At 44.6% G+C, this 22,056-nt stretch overlaps 1 protein-coding gene across 1 annotated transcript in view; it reads right to left on the bottom strand.

Annotated features, from left to right (window-relative positions):
• The window catches only part of LOC115165095 (adhesion G-protein coupled receptor V1), a 244,458-nt gene that overhangs the window by 11,509 nt on the left and 210,893 nt on the right, over positions 1-22,056 (bottom strand). The window contains exon 86 of the mRNA XM_029718130.1: positions 5,387-5,508. Within this exon, the coding sequence (XP_029573990.1) occupies positions 5,387-5,508 (122 nt within the window). The remainder of the gene's footprint in view (positions 1-5,386; positions 5,509-22,056) is intronic.

Genomic DNA, 22,056 nt, shown 5'->3' with positions numbered 1-22,056 from the left:
TAGGAGTAGGAGTAGCAGTAGCAGTAGGAGTAGGAGTAGCAGTAGGAGTAGCAGTAGGAGTAGCAGTAAAAGTAGGAGTAGCAGCAGTAGGAGTAGCAGTAGGAGCAGCAGTACTATCAGGAGTAGCAGTAGGAGCAGCAGTAGGAGTAGAAGTAGGAGTAGCAGGAGCAGTAGTAGCAGGAGTAGCAGTAGCCGTAGGAGTAGCAGTAGCAATAGCAGCATAAGTAGCAGCAGGAGTAGCAGCAGGAGTAGCAGTAGGAGTAGCAGTAGGAGTAGCAGTAGCAGTAGGAGTAGGAGTAGCAGTAGGAGTAGCAGTAGCAGTAGGAGTAGCAGCAGGAGTAGCAGTAGGAGTAGCAGTAGGAGTAGGAGTAGCAGTAGGAGTAGCAGTAGCAGTATTAGTAGGAGTAGCAGTAGGAGTAGCAGTAGGAGTAGCAGTAGCAGTAGGAGTAGGAGTAGCAGTAGGAGTAGCAGTAGCAGTAGGAGTAGCAGCAGGAGTAGCAGTAGGAGTAGCAGTAGGAGTAGGAGTAGGAGTAGCAGTAGCAGTATTAGTAGGAGTAGGAGTAGCAGGAGTAGCAGTAGGAGTAGCAGTAGGAGTAGCAGTAGCAGTATTAGTAGGAGTAGGAGTAGCAGGAGTAGCAGCAGGAGTAGCAGCAGCAGTAGTAGGAGTAGCAGTAGAAGTAGCAGTAGGATTAGGGGTAGCTGCAGTAGAAGCAGGAATAGCAGTAGGAGTGGGAGTAGCAGTAGCAGGAGTAGCAGCAGTAGTAGGAGTAGCAGTAGCAGTAGGAGTAGCAGGAGTAGAAGTAGAAGTATCAGTAGCAGGAGTTGCAGTAGAAGTAGCAGTAGGAATAGCAGTAGCAGGAGTAGCAGTAGTAGTATCAGTAGAATTAGTAGTAGTAGCAGTAGTAGTAGGAGTAGCAGTAGTAGAAGGAGTAGTAGCAGTAGCAGGAGTAGTAGCAGTAGCAGGAGTAGTAGCAGTAGGAGCACTCTGGAATATCTAGGTCAGATGTATTTGTTTAGAGTTAATCGATGGTCTTGAACACAGCTCGCTTTGGAACATCATTACATGTAGAAAATGAAATTGTCTGTTCCAGATAAATTATTCCTGTCTTACAGAGAACACTCCCTGGAAAGTACTGCTTTTGTCTGATGTAGATAAAGTTGTGGTGGTGGTGGGGGGGGGGGGGGGGGGGGGGCTAGTGAGGGTGAAAGCAGAGACATGCATTCATAAAAGATGAACCACAGGCCTTTCAGTTGGCCTCTCTCTACATCTTCAGGGGATTTGTCATGTATTGGAACTTATTGTAGCAGGGAATCCGTAAATGACAGGCTGTGAAACAAAGCCATGTCTTAGACAGACACTCGATTAATCTCCATGAAGTCTTGATATCAACTGGATAACATTGGAGGAAGTAGGTCATACCGTTGGTCAGACTGGACATCTGATCAGATGACTTCATAGTTCGGTATTTGTGAATGGCTCGGGTTTCTAAGCATATCAGTTATTGTCATCGTGACATCTCCCCCGTGGCAGGCAGCCTAGTGGTTAAAGCGTTGGGCCAGTAACCGAAAGGTTGCTAGATCGAATCCCCAAGCTGACAAGGAAAAACTCAGTTGTTCTGCCCTTGAACAAGGCACTTAACCCACTGTTCCTAAGCCGTCATTGTAAATAAGAATTTGCTCTTAACTGACTTGCCTAGTTAAAAAATTATAATAATAAATGTCTAAAGCAGGAAGCACCAGTGACAAGATCAATAATAGAGTGGTCAGATGAAGCAGACGCTAAGCTACAGGACTGTTTTGCAAGCAACAGACTGGAATATGTTCCGGTATTCCTCCAATGGCATTGAGGAGTACACCACATGTGTCATTGGCTTCATCAATAAGTGCATCGATGACGTCGTCCCCACAGTGACTGTACGTACGTACATACTCCAACCAGAAGCCATGGATAACACGCACAGCATCCGCACTGAGCTAAAGACTAGAGCTGCTGCTTTCAAGGAGCGGGACTCTAACGCGGAAGCTCAGAAGAAATCCCGCTATGCCCACCGACGAACCATCAAACAGGCGAAGCGTCAATACAGGACTAAGATCGAGTCGTACTACACCGGCTCTGACGCTCGTCAGATGTGGCAGGGCTTGCAAACCATTACAGACTACAAAGGGAAGCACAGCTGAGAGCTGCCCAGTGACACGAGCCTACCAGACGAGCTAAACTACTTTTATGCTCGCCTCAAGGAAAATTACAATGAAACATGCATGAGAGCACCAGCTGTACCGGAAGACTGTGTGATCACGCTCTCCGCAGCCGATGTAAGACCTTTAGACAGGTCAACATTCACAAGGCTGCAGGGCCAGACGGATTACCAGGACGTGTCCTGCGAGCATGCGCTGACCAACTGGCAAGTGTCTTCACTGGCATTTTCAACCTCTCCCTGTCCGAGTCTGTAATACCAACATGTTTTAAGCAGACCACCATAGTGCCTGTGCGCAAGAACACTAAGGTAACCTGCCAAAATGACTACCGACTCGTAGCATTCACGTCTGTAGCCATGAAGTGCTTTGAAAGACTGGTCATGGCTCACATCAACACCATTATCCCAGAAACCCTAGAACCACTCGAAATCTCATACCGTCCCAACAGATCCACAGATGATGCAATCTCTATTGCACTCCACACTGCCCTTTCCCACCTGGACAAAAGGAACACCTATGTGAGAATGCTATTCATTGACTACAGCTCAGGGTTCAACACCATAGTGCCCTCAAAGCTCATCAGTAAGCTAAGGACCCTGGGACTAAACACCTCCCTCTGCAACTGGATCCTGGACTTCCTGACAGGCCGCCCCCAGGTGGTAAGGGTAGGTAACAACACATCCGCCACGCTGATTCTCAACACAGGGGCCCCTCAGGGGTGCGCGCTCAGCCCCTCCTGTACTCCCTGTTCACTCATGACTACACGGCCAGGCACGACTCCAACACCATCATTACATTTGCCGATGACACAACAGTAGTAGGCCTGATCACCGACAACAACGCGACAGCCTATTGGGAGGAGATCAGAGACCTGGCCGTGTGGTGCCAGGACAACAACCTCTCCCTCAACGTGTTCAAGACAAAGGAGATGATTGTGGACTACAGGAAAAAGAGGACCGAGCACGACCCCCATTCTCATCGACGGAGCTGCAGTGGAGCAGGTTGAGAGCTTCAAGTTCCTTGGTATCCACATCACCAACAAACTAACATGGTCCAAGCACACCATGACAGTCGTGAAGCGGGCACGACAAAACCTATTCCCCCTCTGGAGACTGAAAAGATTTGGCATGGGTCCTCAGATCCTCAACAAAAAAAACCAGCTGCACCATCGAGAGCATTCTGACTGGTTGCATCACTGCCTGGTATGGCAACTGCTCGGCCTCCAACCGCAAGGCACTACAGAGGGTAGTGAGAACGGCCCAGTACATCACTGGGGCCAAGCTTCCTGCCATCCAGGACCTCTATACCAGGCAGTGTCAGAGGAAGGCCCTAAAAATTGTTAAAGACTCCAGCCACCCTAGTCATACTGTCCTCTCAGCTACCACACGGCAAGCGGTACCGGAGCGCCAAGTCTAGGTCCAAGAGGCTTCTAAACAGCCTCTACCCCCATGCCATAAGACTCCTGAACATCTAGTCAAATGGCTACCCAGACTATTTGCATTGCCCCTCCCCTTTACACTGCAGCTACTCTCTGTTATTATCTATGCATAGTCATTTTAATTAACTCTACCTACATGTATATACTACCTCAACTAACCGGTGCCCTCGCACATTGACTCTGTACCGACACCCCCCTGTATATATTGTTAATTTTTACTGCTGCTCTTTAATTACTTGTTACTTTTATCTCTCATTCTTATCTGTCTTTTTTTGAAACTGCACTGTTGGTTAGGGGTTTGTAAGTAAGCATTTCACCGTTGTATTCGGCGCATGTGACTAATACAATTTGATTTGATTTTGATGTCTGCAGCTTATTGAGCCGGGGGTCATCTACATAGAGCCAGGGACCTGTGTGACACACTTAATGGACAAATGGTGTCTGGGAGAAAAATTGACAGCTAACAGAGACATTCACAAGGACTGGTCTAAAAGAAGAATTATGCCGCTGTCCAATCCACTGTCTACCTAGTGCAACAATTGTTAGAATGTTGTTGAAAAAAATTATTTAAAATTATACACTTACTTTATGTGTGTGGAATCTACCCTCAACTAGCAACAGACAATGAAGTAGGCATGGATAGTTCAAACATCTTTCAGCACATTGTCAGTTATGAATCCGTTACTCAACAAGATGTTACGTACTAGTGGCTGTAGATCATACAGCGCTGTACAGAAGTACCTGATGATTAAGTTCTCTCCATCTTACTAATGGCCCCGTCTCCTCTCTCACTCTCACCCTCTCTGATATGCATTCCCACTCTGTACTGAGAGTACTGAGAGAGCGGTCTGGCCTCCACTCTCTGGAGATACGGTATCTACGATAGTCCTCATGCTATCTTCACTCAAATAGAGCTCACACTGGCAGGGCCAGACATCAAAAGGTTGGCTTCAAAGGCAACTTGAACACCCTTCATCACACACACACACTCACGCAAGCACACACACATCAAGGCACGCAGGCACACGCCCACACACATCAATCGACCAACACGCACGCGCGCACACACACACGGGGCCCAACAGTGCAGTGGCTTAAAATGATACTTAAAATGCCCTTTATCTGCTTCCCCAGAGTCAGATGTAATTGTGGACACCATTTTTATGTCTCTGTGTCCAGTATCAAGAAAGTTAGAGGTAGTTTTGCTAGCCATTGCTAACTAGCGTTAGCACAATGACTGGAAGTCTATGGGTATCTGCTAGCTAGACTTCTAGGCATTGTGCTAACGCTAGTTAGCAATTGTGCTAGCGATGGTTAGCAACTTCCTTCAAACCGCAAGCAAAGACTTAAAAATGGTATCTAAGAGTTCATCTGATTCTGGGGAAGTAGATAAAGGGCCTCATTGCCAAAATCCCAAAGTATACCTTTAAGCCATTGTACTGTTGGGCCCCTCATGTGTGTGTGTGTGTCCCTTTAAGGGATTATTAATACATAGTACACGTGTGCCTCCAGAGAGCTATGAGCTTTGAGAAGGAGAGAGGCTATTCTGAACTCACACACACTGGCAAAAACAAACTGAGGAGAGTTACTGAACCTGAGGAGAGTTATTACGCCTAAGTCTACACATCTGGCCTCTCAAGTATCTAGGAAGTTGCTGGAGTGCTAATGTAACATTTACAAAACTAAGAAAGATTTTCCTTAAGTTTTGACAGAAATGGAGAGTCAATAAGACACACGGTGATGATATCTTACCAGCAGGAGGTTGAAGATGACGTAGAGGATGAGCATCCACAGGTATCTGTAGCCCATGTGTAGTCCTGCCCACAGCAACACCAGGGACACCAGGGCAAACAGGTACAGCACCATGGGCACCTCTGAAACACACACAACAGCGCAGAGTTACTCTAATACACAGTTAACACACACAGACACACACACCTATAATGACATTCTTAGAATGAATACATTATATTTTAACCTATGACGATCAGAAATTGGGAGTTTTTCCCAAAAGTTCAGAGTGTTCTAAATGATCTCTGCTCTCTGTCCAGGCCTGGCTGTGGCCCAGTATAGTGTAGTGAGCTGGGCCCGGGGCAGCGGGCTGAGACCAGGCCCTTAGGGCTGGTTAATGAAGCCACTCTTAATCTGGAGGCTTTACTGTAGATCACAGATCCTGGCACAGGGCTGCCTCGTACAGTAAACCTGTCTCCACGCACGCACACACTCCCACACCCACGAATGCACACGTGCACTGACTGGACGCTGTGCCAAGTGCTCAGCTAAGACTGGGCTGTAAGTAGTCCCTACACATGCTGGTAGGACCTAAAAGTGAGTGGTTCTGGTAACCCACTTTTTATAAGTACAGAACCGACCAAAACAGATAGGGGACAGAGACATACCAGGTAGATTATATACCAGGTAGATAATATACCAGGGTGATGTTTGACCAGGAAGATGCTATACCAGGGAGATGCTATACCCGGGTAATTATATACCAGGGTAATGATATACCAGGTAGATGCTACACCAGGGAGATGATATACCAGGGTAATGATATACCAGGGAGATGATATACCAGGGTAATGATATACCAGGGAGATGATATACCAGGGTAATGATATACCAGGGTAATGATATACCAGGTAGATGCTATACCAGGGAGATGATATACCAGGGTAATGATATACCAGGGAGATGATATACCAGGGAGATGCTATACCAGGGAGATGATATACCAGGTAAATAATATACCAGGGTAATTATATACCAGGGTAATGACATACCAGGGAGATGCTCTACCAGGGTAATGACATACCAGGGAGATGCTATACCAGGGTGATGCTATACCAGGGTAATGATATACCAGGTAGATAATATACCAGGGAGATGCTATACCAGGGTGATGATATACCAGGGTAATGATATACCTGGTAGATAATATACCAGGGTGATGTTATACCAGGGTATTGATATACCAGGGAGATGCTATACCAGGGAGATGATATACCAGGTAGATAATATATCAGGGTGATGCTATACCAGGGAGATGCTATACCAGGGAGATGCTATACCCGGGTAATTATATACCAGGGTAATAATATACTAGGTAGATGCTATACCAGGGAGATGATATACCAGGGTAATGATATAACAGGGAGATGCTATACCATGGAGATGCTATACCAGGGTAATGATATACCAGGGAGATAATATACCAGATAGATAATATACCATGGAGATGATATACCAGGGAGATGCTATACCAGGGAGATGATATACCAGGGAGATGCTATACCAGGGAGATGTTATACCAGGTAGATAATATACCATGGAGATGCTATACCAGGGAGATGATATACCATGGAGATGATATACCATGGAGATGCTATACCAGGGTAATGATATACCAGGTAGATAATATACCATGGAGATGATATACCAGGGAGATGATATACCATGGAGATGCTATACCAGGGTAATGATACCAGGGAGATGCTATACCAGGGAGATGATATACCAGGTAGATAATATACCAGGGAGATGCTATACCAGGGAGATGCTATACCAGGGAGATGCTATACCCGGGTAATTATATACCAGGGTAATGATATACCAGGGAGATGATATACCAGGGTAATGATATACCAGGGAGATGCTATACCAGGGAGATGATATACCAGGGAGATGATATACCAGGTAGATGCTATACCAGGGTAATGATATACCAGGTAGATAATATACCAGGGAGATGATATACCATGGAGATGATATACCAGGGTAATGATATACCAGGGTAATGATTTCCCAGGTAGATAATTTACCAGGGAGATGATATACCAGGGAGATGATATACTGGACAGGATATGGCACATCGTACCCATATCTCTAACCCTGTCAGAATCGGGCCCTGACTTCTTTAGAAAGACAGATGGACAGGAGCACCATGGCTATGGCTGAGCACTGGGATAGAAACCTTCTCAGAGCAGGCCTGAACCCCCTCTATATTAGCAGGCCTGAATCCCCTCTATATTAGCAGGCCTAAACCTCCTCTATATTAGCAGGCCTGATCCTCCTCTATATTAGCAGGCCAGAACCTCCATTATATTAGCAGGCCTGAATCTCCTCTATATTAGCAGGCCTGAACCTCCTCTATATTAGCAGGCCTGAACCTCCACTATATTAGCAGGCCAGAACCTCCATTATATTAGCAGGCCTGAATCTCCTCTATATTAGCAGGCCTGAACCTCCTCTATATTAGCAGGCCTGAACCTCCTCTATATTAGCAGGCCTGAACCTCCATTATATTAGCAGGCCTGATCCTCCACTATATTAGCAGGCCTGAACCCCCTCTATATTAGCAGGCCTGAATCCCCTCTATATTAGCAGGCCTGAACCTCCACTATATTAGCAGGCCTGAACTTCCACTATATTAGCAGGCCTGAACCCCCTCTATATTAGCAGGCCTGAATCCCCTCTATATTAGCAGGCCTGAACCTCCACTATATTAGCAGACCTGAACTTCCACTATATTAGCAGGCCTGAACCTCCACTATATTAGCAGGCCTGAATCCCCTCTATATTAGCAGGCCTAAACCTCCTCTATATTAGCAGGCCTGATCCTCCTCTATATTAGCAGGCCAGAACCTCCATTATATTAGCAGGCCTGAATCTCCTCTATATTAGCAGGCCTGAACCTCCTCTATATTAGCAGGCCTGAACCTCCACTATATTAGCAGGCCAGAACCTCCATTATATTAGCAGGCCTGAATCTCCTCTATATTAGCAGGCCTGAACCTCCTCTATATTAGCAGGCCTGAACCTCCTCTATATTAGCAGGCCTGAACCTCCTCTATATTAGCAGGCCTGAACCTCCATTATATTAGCAGGCCTGATCCTCCACTATATTAGCAGGCCTGAACCCCCTCTATATTAGCAGGCCTGAATCCCCTCTATATTAGCAGGCCTGAATCCCCTCTATATTAGCAGGCCTGAACCTCCACTATATTAGCAGGCCTGAACTTCCACTATATTAGCAGGCCTGAACTCCCTCTATATTAGCAGGCCTGAATCCCCTCTATATTAGCAGGCCTGAACCTCCACTATATTAGCAGGCCTGAACTTCCACTATATTAGCAGGCCTGAACCTCCACTATATTAGCAGGACTGAACTTCCACTATATTAGCAGGCCTGAACCTCGTTAATATTAGCAGGCCTGAAACTCCATTATATTATCAGGCCTGAACCTCCATTATATTAGCAGGCCTGAACCTCCACTATATTAGCAGGCCTGAACCCCCTCTATATTAGCAGGCCTGAACCCCCTCTATATTAGCAGGCCTGAATCCCCTCTATATTAGCAGGCCTGAACCTCCACTATATTAGCAGGCCTGAACTTCCACTATATTAGCAGGCCTGAACCTCGTTAATATTAGCAGGCCTGAAACTCCATTATATTAGCAGGCCTGAACCTCCATTATATTAGCAGGCCTGAACCTCCACTATATTAGCAGGCCTGAACCCCCTCTATATTAGCAGGCCTGAATTCCCTCTATATTAGCAGGCCTGAACCTCCACTATATTAGCAGGCCTGAACTTCCTCTATATTAGCAGGCCTGAACCTCCACTATATTAGCAGGCCTGAACCTCGTTAATATTAGCAGGCCTGAACATCCTCTATATTAGCAGGCCTGAACCTCCATTATATTAGCAGGCCTGAACCTCCTCTATATTAGCAGGCCTGAACCTCCATTATATTAGCAGGCCTGAACCTCCTCTATATTAGCAGGCCTGAACCTCCTCTATATTAGCAGGCCTGATCCTTCTCTATATTAGCAGGCCTGAACTTCCACTATATTAGCAGGCCTGAACTTCCACTATATTAGCAGGCCTGAACCTCGTTAATATTAGCAGGCCTGAAACTCCATTATATTAGCAGGCCTGAACCTCCATTATATTAGCAGGCCTGAACCTCCACTATATTAGCAGGCCTGAACCCCCTCTATATTAGCAGGCCTGAATTCCCTCTATATTAGCAGGCCTGAACCTCCACTATATTAGCAGGCCTGAACTTCCTCTATATTAGCAGGCCTGAACCTCCACTATATTAGCAGGCCTGAACCTCGTTAATATTAGCAGGCCTGAACATCCTCTATATTAGCAGGCCTGAACCTCCATTATATTAGCAGGCCTGAACCTCCTCTATATTAGCAGGCCTGAACCTCCATTATATTAGCAGGCCTGAACCTCCATTATATTAGCAGGCCTGAACCTCCTCTATATTAGCAGGCCTGAACCTCCTCTATATTAGCAGGCCTGATCCTTCTCTATATTAGCAGGCCTGAACTTCCACTATATTAGCAGGCCTGAACCTCATTAATATTTGCAGGCCTGAACCTCGTTAATATTAGCAGGTCTGAACCTCCTCTATATTAGCAGGCCTGAACCTCCTCTATATTAGCAGGCCTGAACCTCCACTCTATTAGCAGGCCTGAACTTCCACTATATTAACAGGCCTGAACCTCGTTAATATTAGCAGGCCTGAACCTCCTCTATATTAGCAGGCCTGAACCTCATCTATATTAGCAGGCCTGAACCTCCACTATATTAGCAGACCTGAACTTCCACTATATTAGCAGGCCTGAACCTCATCTATATTAGCAGGCCTGAACCTCCACTATATTAGCAGGCCTGAACCTCATCTATATTAGCAGGCCTGAACCTCCATTATATTAGCAGGCCTGAACTCCCACTATATTAGCAGGCCTGAACCTCATCTATATTAGCAGGCCTGAACCTCCTCTATATTAGCAGGCCTGAACCTCCTCTATATTAGCAGGCCTGAACCTCATCTATATTAGCAGGCCTGAACCTCCATTATATTAGCAGGCCTGAACCTCCACTATATTAGCAGGCCTGAACCTCCACTATATTAGCAGGCCTGAACCTCCATTATATTAGCAGGCCTGAACCTCCACTATATTAGCAGGCCTGAACCTCCACTATATTAGCAGGACTGAACATCCTCTATATTAGCAGGCCTGAACCTCATCTATATTAGCAGGACTGAACCTCCACTATATTAGCAGGCCTGAACCTCCACTATATTAGCAGACCTGAACTTCCACTATATTAGCAGGCCTGAACCTCATCTATATTAGCAGGCCTGAACCTCCACTATATTAGCAGGCCTGAACCTCCACTATATTAGCAGGCCTGAACCTCCACTATATTAGCAGGCCTGATCCTCCTCTATATTAGCAGGCCTGAACCTCATCTATATTAGCAGGCCTGAACCTCCACTATATTAGCAGGCCTGAACCTCCACTATATTAGCAGGCCTGAACCTCCACTATATTAGCAGGCCTGAACCTCCTCTTTGACCCTCCACCTCTTATGCAGACTATTAATTAGGGCGACAAACAAAAAAAGAACCTGCATTCAGGAGCCAAGAGAGGGCTGAGTCATTAAAAGGTGCAGTGCATCAATACAGCAAGAGAGAGAGCGAGGGGAAGAGATGGAGATAGAGAGAAAGAGGAAGCGGTGAAGAGAGGGAGAAAGAGAGAGGGAGGAAGATATGGAGAGAGAGAGAGAGCTTTGTCTCTGTGCTCATTAATACCTAGCGTGTTAGCCACAGGGAGCACAAAGAGTGACTGCATAATGACAGGGCTGTTGAGTGGGGCCCAGAAAGTAGCCGCTCTTGTCCAAATTGCATCTGGTCCAAAAAGGCACTGAATGAGACTAACCTCTGAAACGCACTCCGAACAAAAGAGCTTGAATATCAATGGCAGCGGCGTATTCATTTTTCATTTGGTGGATAGCATTGAAATGCATGCCTCTCCAAAAAATCTGCAGCATGTTGACAGGCAATATTTAAGTTAGACTCTATCAAATGACCTGCACCTGAGTGTGTGTGAGAGTCTGTGTGTTTGTGTATTTGTGCCTTGCAAAAGTATTCACCCCCTTGGCCTTTTTCATACTTTGTTGCATTACAACCTGTAATTTAAATTGATTTGATTTGGATTTCACGTAATGGACATCCACAAAATAGTTGAAATTGGTGAAGTGAAATTAAAAAAACTAACTTGTTTAAAAAAAAAAAAAAAACATTAAAATGGAAAAGTGGTGCGTGCATATGTATTCACCCCCTTTCCTATGAAGCCCCTAAATAAGATCTGGTGCAACCAATTACCTTCAGTAGTCACATAATTAATTAAATAAAGTCCACCTGTGTGCAATCTAAGTGTCACATGATCTGATTTGGGGTGGCAGGTAGCCTAGTGGTTAGAGCGTTGGACTAGAAACTGGAACGTTGCAAGATCGAATCCAAGAGCTGAACAAGGCAGTTAACCCACTGTTCCTAGGCCGTCATTGAAAATAAGAATTTGTTCTTATTAACTGACTTGCCTAGTTAAATAAAGGTAAAATAAAAAAATCTGTCACATGATCTCAGTATATATACATTTATACACCTGTTCTGAAAGGTCCCAGAGTCTGCAACACCACTAAGCAAGGTGCACCACCAAGCAAGCACTATGAAGACCAAGGAGCTCCCCAAACAGGTCAGGGACAAAGTTGTGGAGAAGTACAGATCAGGGTTGGGTTATAAAAAAATATCAGAAACTTTGAACATCCCACAGAGCACCATTAAATCCATTATTAAAAAATGGAAAGAATATGGCACCACAACAAACCTGCCAAGAGAGAGAGCCGCCCACCAAAACTCATGGACCAGGCAAGGAGGGCATTAATCAGAGAGGCAACAAAGAGACCAAAGATAACCCTGAAGGAGCTGCAAAGCTCCACAGCGGAGATTGGAGTATCTGACCATAGGACTACTTTAAGCCGTACACTCCACAGAGCTGGGCTTTAGGGAAGAGTGACCAGAAAAAAATAGGCAAACACGTTTGGTGTTCGCCAAAAGGCATGTGGGAGACTCCCCAAGCATATGGAAGAAGGTACTCTGTTCAGATGAGACTAAAATTGAGCTTTTTGGCCATCAAGGAAAACGCTATGTCTAGCACAAACCCAACACCTCTCATCACCCCGAGAACAACATCCCCACAGTGAAGCATGGTGGTGGTAGCATCATGCTGTGGGGATGTTTTTCATCGGCAGGGACTGGGAAACAGGTCTGAATTGAATGAATGTTGGATGGCGTAAAATACAGGGAAATTCTTAAGGGAAACCTGTTTCAGTCTTCCAGAGATTTAGACTGGGACGGAGGTACACCTTCCAGCAGGACAATGACCCTAAGCATACTGCTAAAGCAACACTCGAGTGATTTTTTTGGGGGGGGAAGAGTTGTGCACGCTCAAGTTTACTGTTTTTTTTGTCTTATATCTGTTTGTTCACAATAAAAAATATTTTGCATCTTCAAAGTGGTAGGCATGTTGTGTAAATCAAATGATATAAACCCCCCCAAAATCTATTTTAATTCCTGGTTGTAAGGCAACAAAATAAGAAAAATGCCAAGGGGGGTGAATACTTTCGCAAGCCCCTGTACTCTTCCTGGGGTCCAGCAAAATTATGGCAGTTATACATTTTAAAAACATTACAATACATTTATAACAGATTTCACAATATACTCAGTGTGTGCCCTCAGGCCTCTACTCTACTATCACATATCGATAACACAAATCCATGTGTACATGTGTGTATAGTGCATATGTTATCGTGTGTTTGTATGCATGTGTCTGTTTGTGTTGCTTCACAGTCCTTGTTGTTTCATAAGGTGTATTTTTATCTGTTTTTTAAATCTATTTTTACTGCTGGCATGAGTGACTTGATGTGGAATAGAGTTCCATGTAGTCATGATTCTATGTAGTACTGTGTGCCTCCCATAGTCTGTTCTGGACTTGTCTTATGGGGTATGCATGGGTGTCCGAGCTGTGCGCCAACAGTTCAGACAGACCGCTCAGTGCATTCAACATGTCAATACCTCTCACAAATACAAGTAGTGATGACGTCAATCTCTCCTCCACTTTGAGCCAGGAGAGATTCACATGCATATTATTAATGTTAGCTCTCTGTGTACATCCAAGGGCCAGCCGGGCAGCCCTGTTCTGAGCCAATTACAATTTCCCTCTTTGTGGCACCTGACCACAAGACTGAATAGTAGTCCTGGTGCGACAAAACTAGGGCCTGTAGGACCTGCCTTGTTGATAGTGCTGTTAAGAATGCAGAGCAGCGCTTTATTATAGACAGACTTCTCCCCATCCTAGCTACTGTTGTATCAATATGTTTTGACCATGACAGTTTACAATCCAGGGTTACTCAAGCAGTTTAGTCTCCTCAACTTGCTCAATTTCCACATTATTCATTACAAGATTTAGTTGAGGTTTAGGGTTTAGTGAATGGTTTGTCCCAAATACAATGCTTTTAGTTTTAGAAATATTTAGGACTAACTTATTTCTTGACACCCATTCTGAAACTAACTGCTGCTCTTTGTCAAGTGTTGCTGTCATTTCAGTTTCTGTGGTAGCTGACGTGTATAGTATTGAGTCATCCACATATATAGACTCTGGCTTTTCTCAAAACCAGTGGCATGCCGTTAGTAAAGATTGAAAAAAGTAAAGGGCCTAGACAGCTGCCCTGGGGAATTTTGTCGGACCATAACACATATGTTTTTCCAGTAACAGGCTATGATCGATAATGTCAAAAGCTGCACTGAAGTCTAACAAAACAGCCCCCACAATCTTTTTTATCATCAATTTCTCTCAGCCAATCACCAGTCATTTGTGTAAGTGCTGTGCTTGTTGAATGTTCTTCTCTATAAGTGTGCTAAAAGTCTGTTGTCGATTTGTTTACTGTAAAATAGCATTGTATCTGTTCAAACACAATTTCTTCCAAAAATGTACTAAGGGTTGGTAACAGGCTGATTGGTCGGGTATTTGAGCCAGTAATGGGGGCTTTACTATTCTTACTGTAGGTTGGGGAATAACTTTTGCTTCCCTCCAGGTCTGAGGGCACACACTTTCTAGTAGGCATAAATTGAAGATATGGCAAATAGGAGTGGCAATATTGTCTGCTATTATCCTCAGTAATTTGTTGTCAGACCCCGGTGGCTTGTCATTGTTGATAGACAACAATACTTTTTTCACCTCTTCCACACTTCCTTTATGGAATTCAAAATTACAATGCTTGTCTTTCATAATTTGGTCAGATATACTTGGATGTGTAGTGTCAGCCTTTGTTGCTGGCATGTCATGCCTAAGTTTGCTAATATTGCCAATGAAAAAATAATTAAAGTAGTTGGCAATATCAGTGGGTTTTGTGATGAATGAGCCATATAATTCAAAGAATGATGGAGCTGAGTTTTCCCTTTTTCCACAAATGTAATTTAAAGTGCTCCAAAGCTTCTTACTATCATTCTTTGTGTAATTTATCTTTATTTATTAGTGTAGTTTCTTCTTCTTTTTATTCAGTTTAGTCACGATTTCTCAATTTACAGTACATTTGCCAATCGTTTGTACAGCCAGAACCTATTTGACATTTATTTTGCCTCATCCCTCTCAAGCATACAAATAAATGTTCAATTCCTCATCAATCCACGGGGATTTAACAGTTTTCACAGCCATTTTATTAATGGGTGCGTGCTTATTAGTAACTGGGATAAGCAATTTCATAAATGTGTCAAGTGCAGCATCTGGTTGCTCGTCATTACACACCACGGACCAACAAATATTCTTCACATCTACAACGTAGGATTCACTACAAACCTTATTGTATGACTTCTTATGCACAATATTAGGCTCAGCCTTTGGAACTTTGGTTTTCCTAGATATGGCTACTATATTGGTCTATAGCAGCTTCCCACCAGAAAGGGCTTTAGGTGAGGCAGATGAACCTGTAGCCATATTACTTCAACAGTATTTAACATGAGATCCTCTCTAAGCTTTACCGGAATGTGGTTCTGAATATAATCAGCCTCACCTCCACCTTTAGCATTTCTGTATTTTCTGTAGATCTTATAACCATGTATTGCTACCACTGTATCATCAAAGGTATTATCTAAGTGAGTTCAGAGATAGTCAGAATATGAATGTCATTAGTTACTAGCAAATTATTAATTTGTCCCGTGTGGCTCAGTTGATAGAGCATGGTGTTTGAAACGCCAGGGTTGTCCCGTGTGGCTCAGTTGGTAGAGCATGGTGTTTGCAATGCCAGGGTTGTGGGTTTGATTCCCACGGGAGACCAGTACAGGAAAAAAATAAAAAATGTATGAAATGTATGTATTCACTACTGTAAGTCGCTCTGGATAAGAGCGTCTGCTAAATGACTAAAATGTAAATGTAAAAATGTCATGAACCTCGTTCCTTAAGCTACATATGTTAAAACCTCTCTGGGGTATGTGGGACGCACCCGCGGGACACACTATTCAACAGCCAGTGAAATAGCAGGGCGGCAAATTCAAAACAACAAAAATCTCATAATTCTAATTTCTCAAACATACAACTATTATACACCATTTTAAAGATACACTTCTCGTTAATCCAACTACATTGTCCAATTTCAAAAAGGCTTTACGGCGAAAGCATAACATTAGATTATGTTAGGACAGCGCTGAGACAAGAAAAACCACACAGCCATTTTCCAAGCAAGGAGAGGCGTCACAAAAAACATAAATACAGCAAAAATTAATCACTAACCTTTGACGATCTTCATCAGATGACACTCCCAGGACTCAATGTTACACAATACATGTATGTTTTGTTCGATAAAGTTCATATTTATATCCAAAAACCCCATTTTACATTGGCGCGTGATGTTCAGAAAATGTTTTGCCTCCAAAACTACTGGTGAATGAGCATATCAATTTACAAAAATACTCATCATAAATGTTGATAAAATTTACAACAGTCATTGAAAGAATTATAGATACACTTCTCCTTAATGCAACCGCTGTGTCAGATTTCAAAATAGCTTTACGGCGAAAGCACATTGTTCAATATTCTGAGTACAGAGCTCAGCCATCAAAGCAAGCTATACAGTTACCCGCCAAGTTCTGGAGTCAACAAAACTCAGAAATAGTATTATAAATCTTCACTTACCTTTGCTGATCTTCGTCGGAATGCACTCCCAGGTCTCCCACTTCCACTGAAATGTTCGTTAAACTCCATATTTATGTCCAAATACCTCCGTTTTGTTTGCGCGTTCAGATCACTATTCCAAAGGCACAATGCGCGAGTGCAAAATCCTAGACGAAAAGTCAAAAAGTTCCATTACCGTTCGTAGAAACATGTCTAACGATGTTTACAATCAATACTTTGGGTCTTTTTATCATAAATATTCGATAATATTCCAATCGGACAATAGCGTATTCATTACAGAGGAAAAAGAAGGAACGGCGCACCTGCGTGACCGCGCAGTAAACAACTCATTGGCCTCAGGCAGTCCACTTGATGAGTCAGCTCTTATTCTCTCCCGAGCAACAGTAGAAGCATGAAACAAGGTTCTAAAGACTGTTGACATCTAGTGGAAGCCTTAGGAAGTGCAAAATGAACCCACAATCACTTGAAAAACTACGAACCTCAGATTTCCACACTTCCTGGTTGGATTTGTCTCAGGTTCTTGCCTGCCATATGAGTTCTGTTATACTCACAGACATCATTCAAACAGTTTTAGAAACTTCAGAGTGTTTTCTATCCAAATCTACTAATAATATGCATATCCTACCTTCTGAGCCCGAGTAGCAGGCAGTTTACTACGGGCACGCCTTTCATCCGGACGTCAAAATACTGCCCCCTACCCTAGAGAAGTTAACGTGGGCTATTTTTAACACTTTTTTGGAATGCTTGATTGTTTTTCTGGCTTTACTGGGAAGCTTAGCAGAGGTAGACATGCTCTGGTTATTTCATTCATGCATGTTCACATCAGAAGCCTCCTCCCTAAGTTTGCTTTATTCACCGCTTTAGCGCACTCAGCCAAACCTTATGTCCTAGCTGTTTCTGAATCCTGACTTAGGAAGGCCACCAAAAATTCTGACATTTCCATCCCAATTACAACATTTCCTGTCAAGATAGAACTGCTAAAGGGGACGGAGTTGCAATCTACTGTAGAGATACCCTGCAGAGTTCTATCCAGGTCTATGCCCAAACAGTTCGAGCTTCTACTTTAAAAAATCCATCTCTCCAGAAATAAGTCCCTCACTGTTGCCGCTTGTAATAGACCCCCTCAGCTCCCAGCTGTGCCCTGGACACCATATGTGAATTGATTGCCACCATCTATCGTCAGAGTTCGTACTGTTAGGTGACCTAAACTGGGATATGCTTAACATCCCCGGCCGTCCTACAGCTAGATGCCCTCAATCTCACACAAATTATGAAGGAACCTACCAGGTACAACCCCAAATCCTTAAACATGGGCACCCTCATAGATATCATCCTGACCAACTTTCCCTCTAAATACACCTCTGCTGTTTTCAACCAGGATCTCAGCGATCACTGCCTCATTGCCTGCGTCTGTCAATGGTCCGCGGTCAAACGACCACCCCTCATCACTGTCAAACGCTCCATAAAACACTTCTATGAGCAGGCCTTTCTAATCGACCTGGCCCGGGTATTCTGGAAGGATATTGACCTCATCCCGTCAGTAGAGGATGCCTGGTTGTTCTTTAAAAGTGCTTTCCTCACCATCTTAAATAAGCATGCCCCTTTCAAAAAATGTAGAACTAAGAACAGATATAGCCCTTGGTTTACTCCAGACTTGACTGCCCTTGACCAGCACAAAAACATCCTGAGGCGTACTGTACTAGCATTGAATAGTCCCCGCGATATGCAACTTTTCAGGGAAGTCAGGAACCAATATACACAGTCAGTTAGGAAAGCGAAGGCCAGCTTTTTCAAACAAAAATTTGCAGCCTGCAGCACTAATTCCAAAACGTTTTGGGACACTGTAAAGTCCATGGAGAATAAGAGTACCTCCTCCCAGCTGCCCACTGCACTAGGAAACACTGTCACCACCGATAAATCCATGATAATCGAGAATTTCAAGAAGCATTTCTCTACGGCTGGCTATGCTTTCCACCTGGCTACCACAACCCCGGCCAACAGTTCTGCACCCCCAGCAGCAACTGGCCCAAGCCCCCCCGTTTCTCCTTCACCCAAATCCAGACAGCTGATGTTCTGATAGAGCTGCAAAATCTGGATTCCTACAAATCAACTGGGCAAGACAATCTGGACCCACTCTTCCTAAAATTATCCGCCGCCATTGTTGCAACCCCTATTACTAGTCTGTTCAACCTCTCTTTCGTATCGTCTGAGATTCCTTAAGATTGGAAAGGGGACGCGGTCATCCCCCTCTTCAAAGGGGGAGACACTAGACCCAAACTGTTACAGACCTATATCCATCCTGCCCTGCCTTTCTAAAGTCTTCAAAAGCCAAGTGAACAAACAGATCACCAACCATTTCGAATCCCAACGTACCTTCTCGGCTATGCAATCTGGTTTCCGAGCTGGTCACGGATGCACCTCAGCCACGCTCAAGGTCCTAAACGATATTATAACTGCCATCGATAAAAGACAGTACTGTGCAGCCGTCTTCATCGACCTGACCAAGGCTTTCGACTCTGTCAATCATCGCATTCTTATCGGCAGACTCAGCCTTGGTTTCTCTAATGACTGCCTCATCTGGTTCACCAGCTACTTCTCAGATAGAGTTCAGTGTGTCTAATCGGAGGGTCTATTGTCCGGACCTCTGGCAGTCTCTATGGGGGTGCCACAGGGTTCAATTCTCGGGCCGGCTCTTTTCTCTGCATATATCAATGATGTCGCTCTTGCTGCGAGTGATTCTTTGATCCACCTCTACGCAGACGACACCATTCTATATACATCTCACCCTTCTTTGGACACTGTGTAACAAACCTCCAAACGAGCTTCAATGCCATACAACACTCCTTCCGTGGCCTTCAACTGCTCTTAAATGCTAGTAAAATTCAATGGATGCTCCTTAACCGATCGCTGCCCTCACTACTCTGGACGGTTCTGACTTAGAATATGTGGACAACTATAAATACCTAGGTGTCTGGTTAGACTGTAAACTCTCCTTCCAGACTCATATTAAGCATCTCCAATCCAAAATTAAATCTAGAATCGGCTTCCTATTTCGCAACAAAGCCTCCTTCACTCATGCTGCCAAACATAACCTCGTAAAACTGACTATCCTACCGATCCTTGACTTTGGCGATGTCATTTACAAAATAGCCTCCAACACTCTACTCAGCAAATTGCAGTCTATCACAGTGCCATCCGTTTTGTCACCAAAGCCCCATATACACCCACCACTGTGACCTGTATGCTCTCGTTGGCTGGTCCTTGCTAAATATTCGTTCCCAAACCCACTGGCTCCAGGTCATCTATAAGTCTCTAAAGCTCCGCCTTATCTCACCTCACTGGTCACCATAGCAACACCCACCCGTAGCACGCGCTCCAGCAGGTATATTTCACTGGTCATCGCCAAAGCCAACACCTCTTTGGCCGCCTTTCCTTCCAGTTCTCTGCTGCCAATGACTGGAACGAATTGCAAAAATCACTGAAGTTGGAGACTTATATCTCCCTCACTAACTTTAAGCGTCAGCTGTCAGAGCAGCTTACCGATCGCTGCAGCTGTACCCAGCCCATCTGTAAATAGCCCATCCAACCAACTACCTACCTCATCCCCATATTTGTTGTTCTGCTCTTTTGCACACCAGTATTTCTACTTGCACATCCTCATCTGCACATCTATCACTCCAGTGTTAATTGCTAAATTGTAATTACTTCGCCACTATGGCCTATTTATTGCCTTACCTCCTTATTTCATTTGCACAAACTGTATACAGATTTTTATATTGTGTTAATGACTGTACGTTTGTTTATCTCATGTCTAACTCTGTGTTGTTGTTTTTGTCGCACTGCTTTGCTTTTTCTTGGCCAGGTGGCAGTTGTAAATGACAACTTGTTCTCAACTGGCCTACCTGGTTAAATAAAGGTGAAATAGAAAATAATATTTGTATTAGTCCAGGGTGAGTTTCACACAGTGGACTTCCTACTAAGGCACACCACCTCAGTGCTAACAGTATTACTCTGGTTCATAGGCATATGATTACTGCATACAATAGCTGTAGGATCAGCAGAGGCATTCAGGGCAGTAACAGGGACATACTTTAGGTTACTTACATGGTGTCTTCCAATGCCCCTGGGATAACATACATTTGCTGAAGCATTATGACAACTCAGCGACACAATGGTAGGGATTAAATGAGCTGGACTTGGGTCATTGATAAGTCATTGTCTCATCGCAGCCTTATAATTCTATGAAATGATCCAGGAACCCAAATTATTTGGGTGCATACCATCCTCCTTATAATACGAGCTTTGATTCCAGAAGGTATCAAAATTGTCAATAAATGTTACACCCGCAGAGCTGCACTAGTCTCGTAGCCAGTTATGGAAAGCTAAAAGTCTGCTGAACTATTACATGCCACAATTTAGGGAGGGCGGAGGGCCAGATATTAGGGGGAATTTGTTGGTGTCAAGTGGAGACTCCACATGAACTATGACAGTATCACCCCCCGGTGACTGACTTATAGCCTCGGGAAGCAACCTGGTGATATACTGAACTTTTGCCCCAGTAAAACACAGTCTTTGCCCCAGGTACAAATATACGCCTCACAATCGAACTCCCTATCACAATTGCCGGAATGATCCGGCCACTGCCGTGTCTCGAAGCAGATTGCGAGGCCAGAGCCACAGAACTCACCTGAGAGTTGCAGAGACACCAGCTGTGTGCAGGCCACAACAGCCAAAGGGACAGAGCTGATCCAGAGACTACGGCCCAGCGGAGGGGGCAGCGGTGATCCAGGCTGTGCACAGGCAGTTGATTGACTAGGAAAGGGAGAGGTAGCTGGAGGAGCATCCACAGCCATGGAGGTGTAACCGATGTGAAATGGCTAGTAAGTTAGCGGTTGTGCGCGCTAATAGCGTTTCAATCGGTGACGTAACTCGCTCTGAGACTTGAAGTAGGGTTTCCCCTTGCGTTCCAAGAGCCGTGGCTTTTGTGGCGCGATGGGTAACGATGCTTCGTGGGTGTCAGTTGTTGATGTGTGCAAGGGTCCCTGGTTCGAGCCCAGGTTGGGGCGAAGAGAGGGACGGAACCTACACTGTTACATTGATGCTGTTGACCCGGATCATTGGTTGCTACGGAAAAGGAGGAGGTCAAAAGGGGGGTGAGTGTAACCGATGTGAAATGGCTAGTTAGTTAGCGGTGGTGCGCGCTAATAGCATTTCAATCAGTGACGTCACTCGCTCTGAGACTTGAAGTAGGGTTTCCCCTTGCGTTGCAAGGGCCGCGGCTTTTGTGGCGCGATGGGTAACGATGCTTCGTGGGGTGTCAGTTGTTGATGTGTGCAAGGGTCCCTAGTTCGAGCCCAGGTTGGGGCGAAGAG

The sequence above is a fragment of the Salmo trutta genome, chromosome 27, assembly GCF_901001165.1.
Source record: "Salmo trutta chromosome 27, fSalTru1.1, whole genome shotgun sequence".
NCBI classification, from domain to species: Eukaryota; Metazoa; Chordata; class Actinopteri; order Salmoniformes; family Salmonidae; genus Salmo; species Salmo trutta.
Note: the sequence above shows the minus strand (reverse complement) of the source record. Positions and strands in the feature narration are given on the sequence as shown.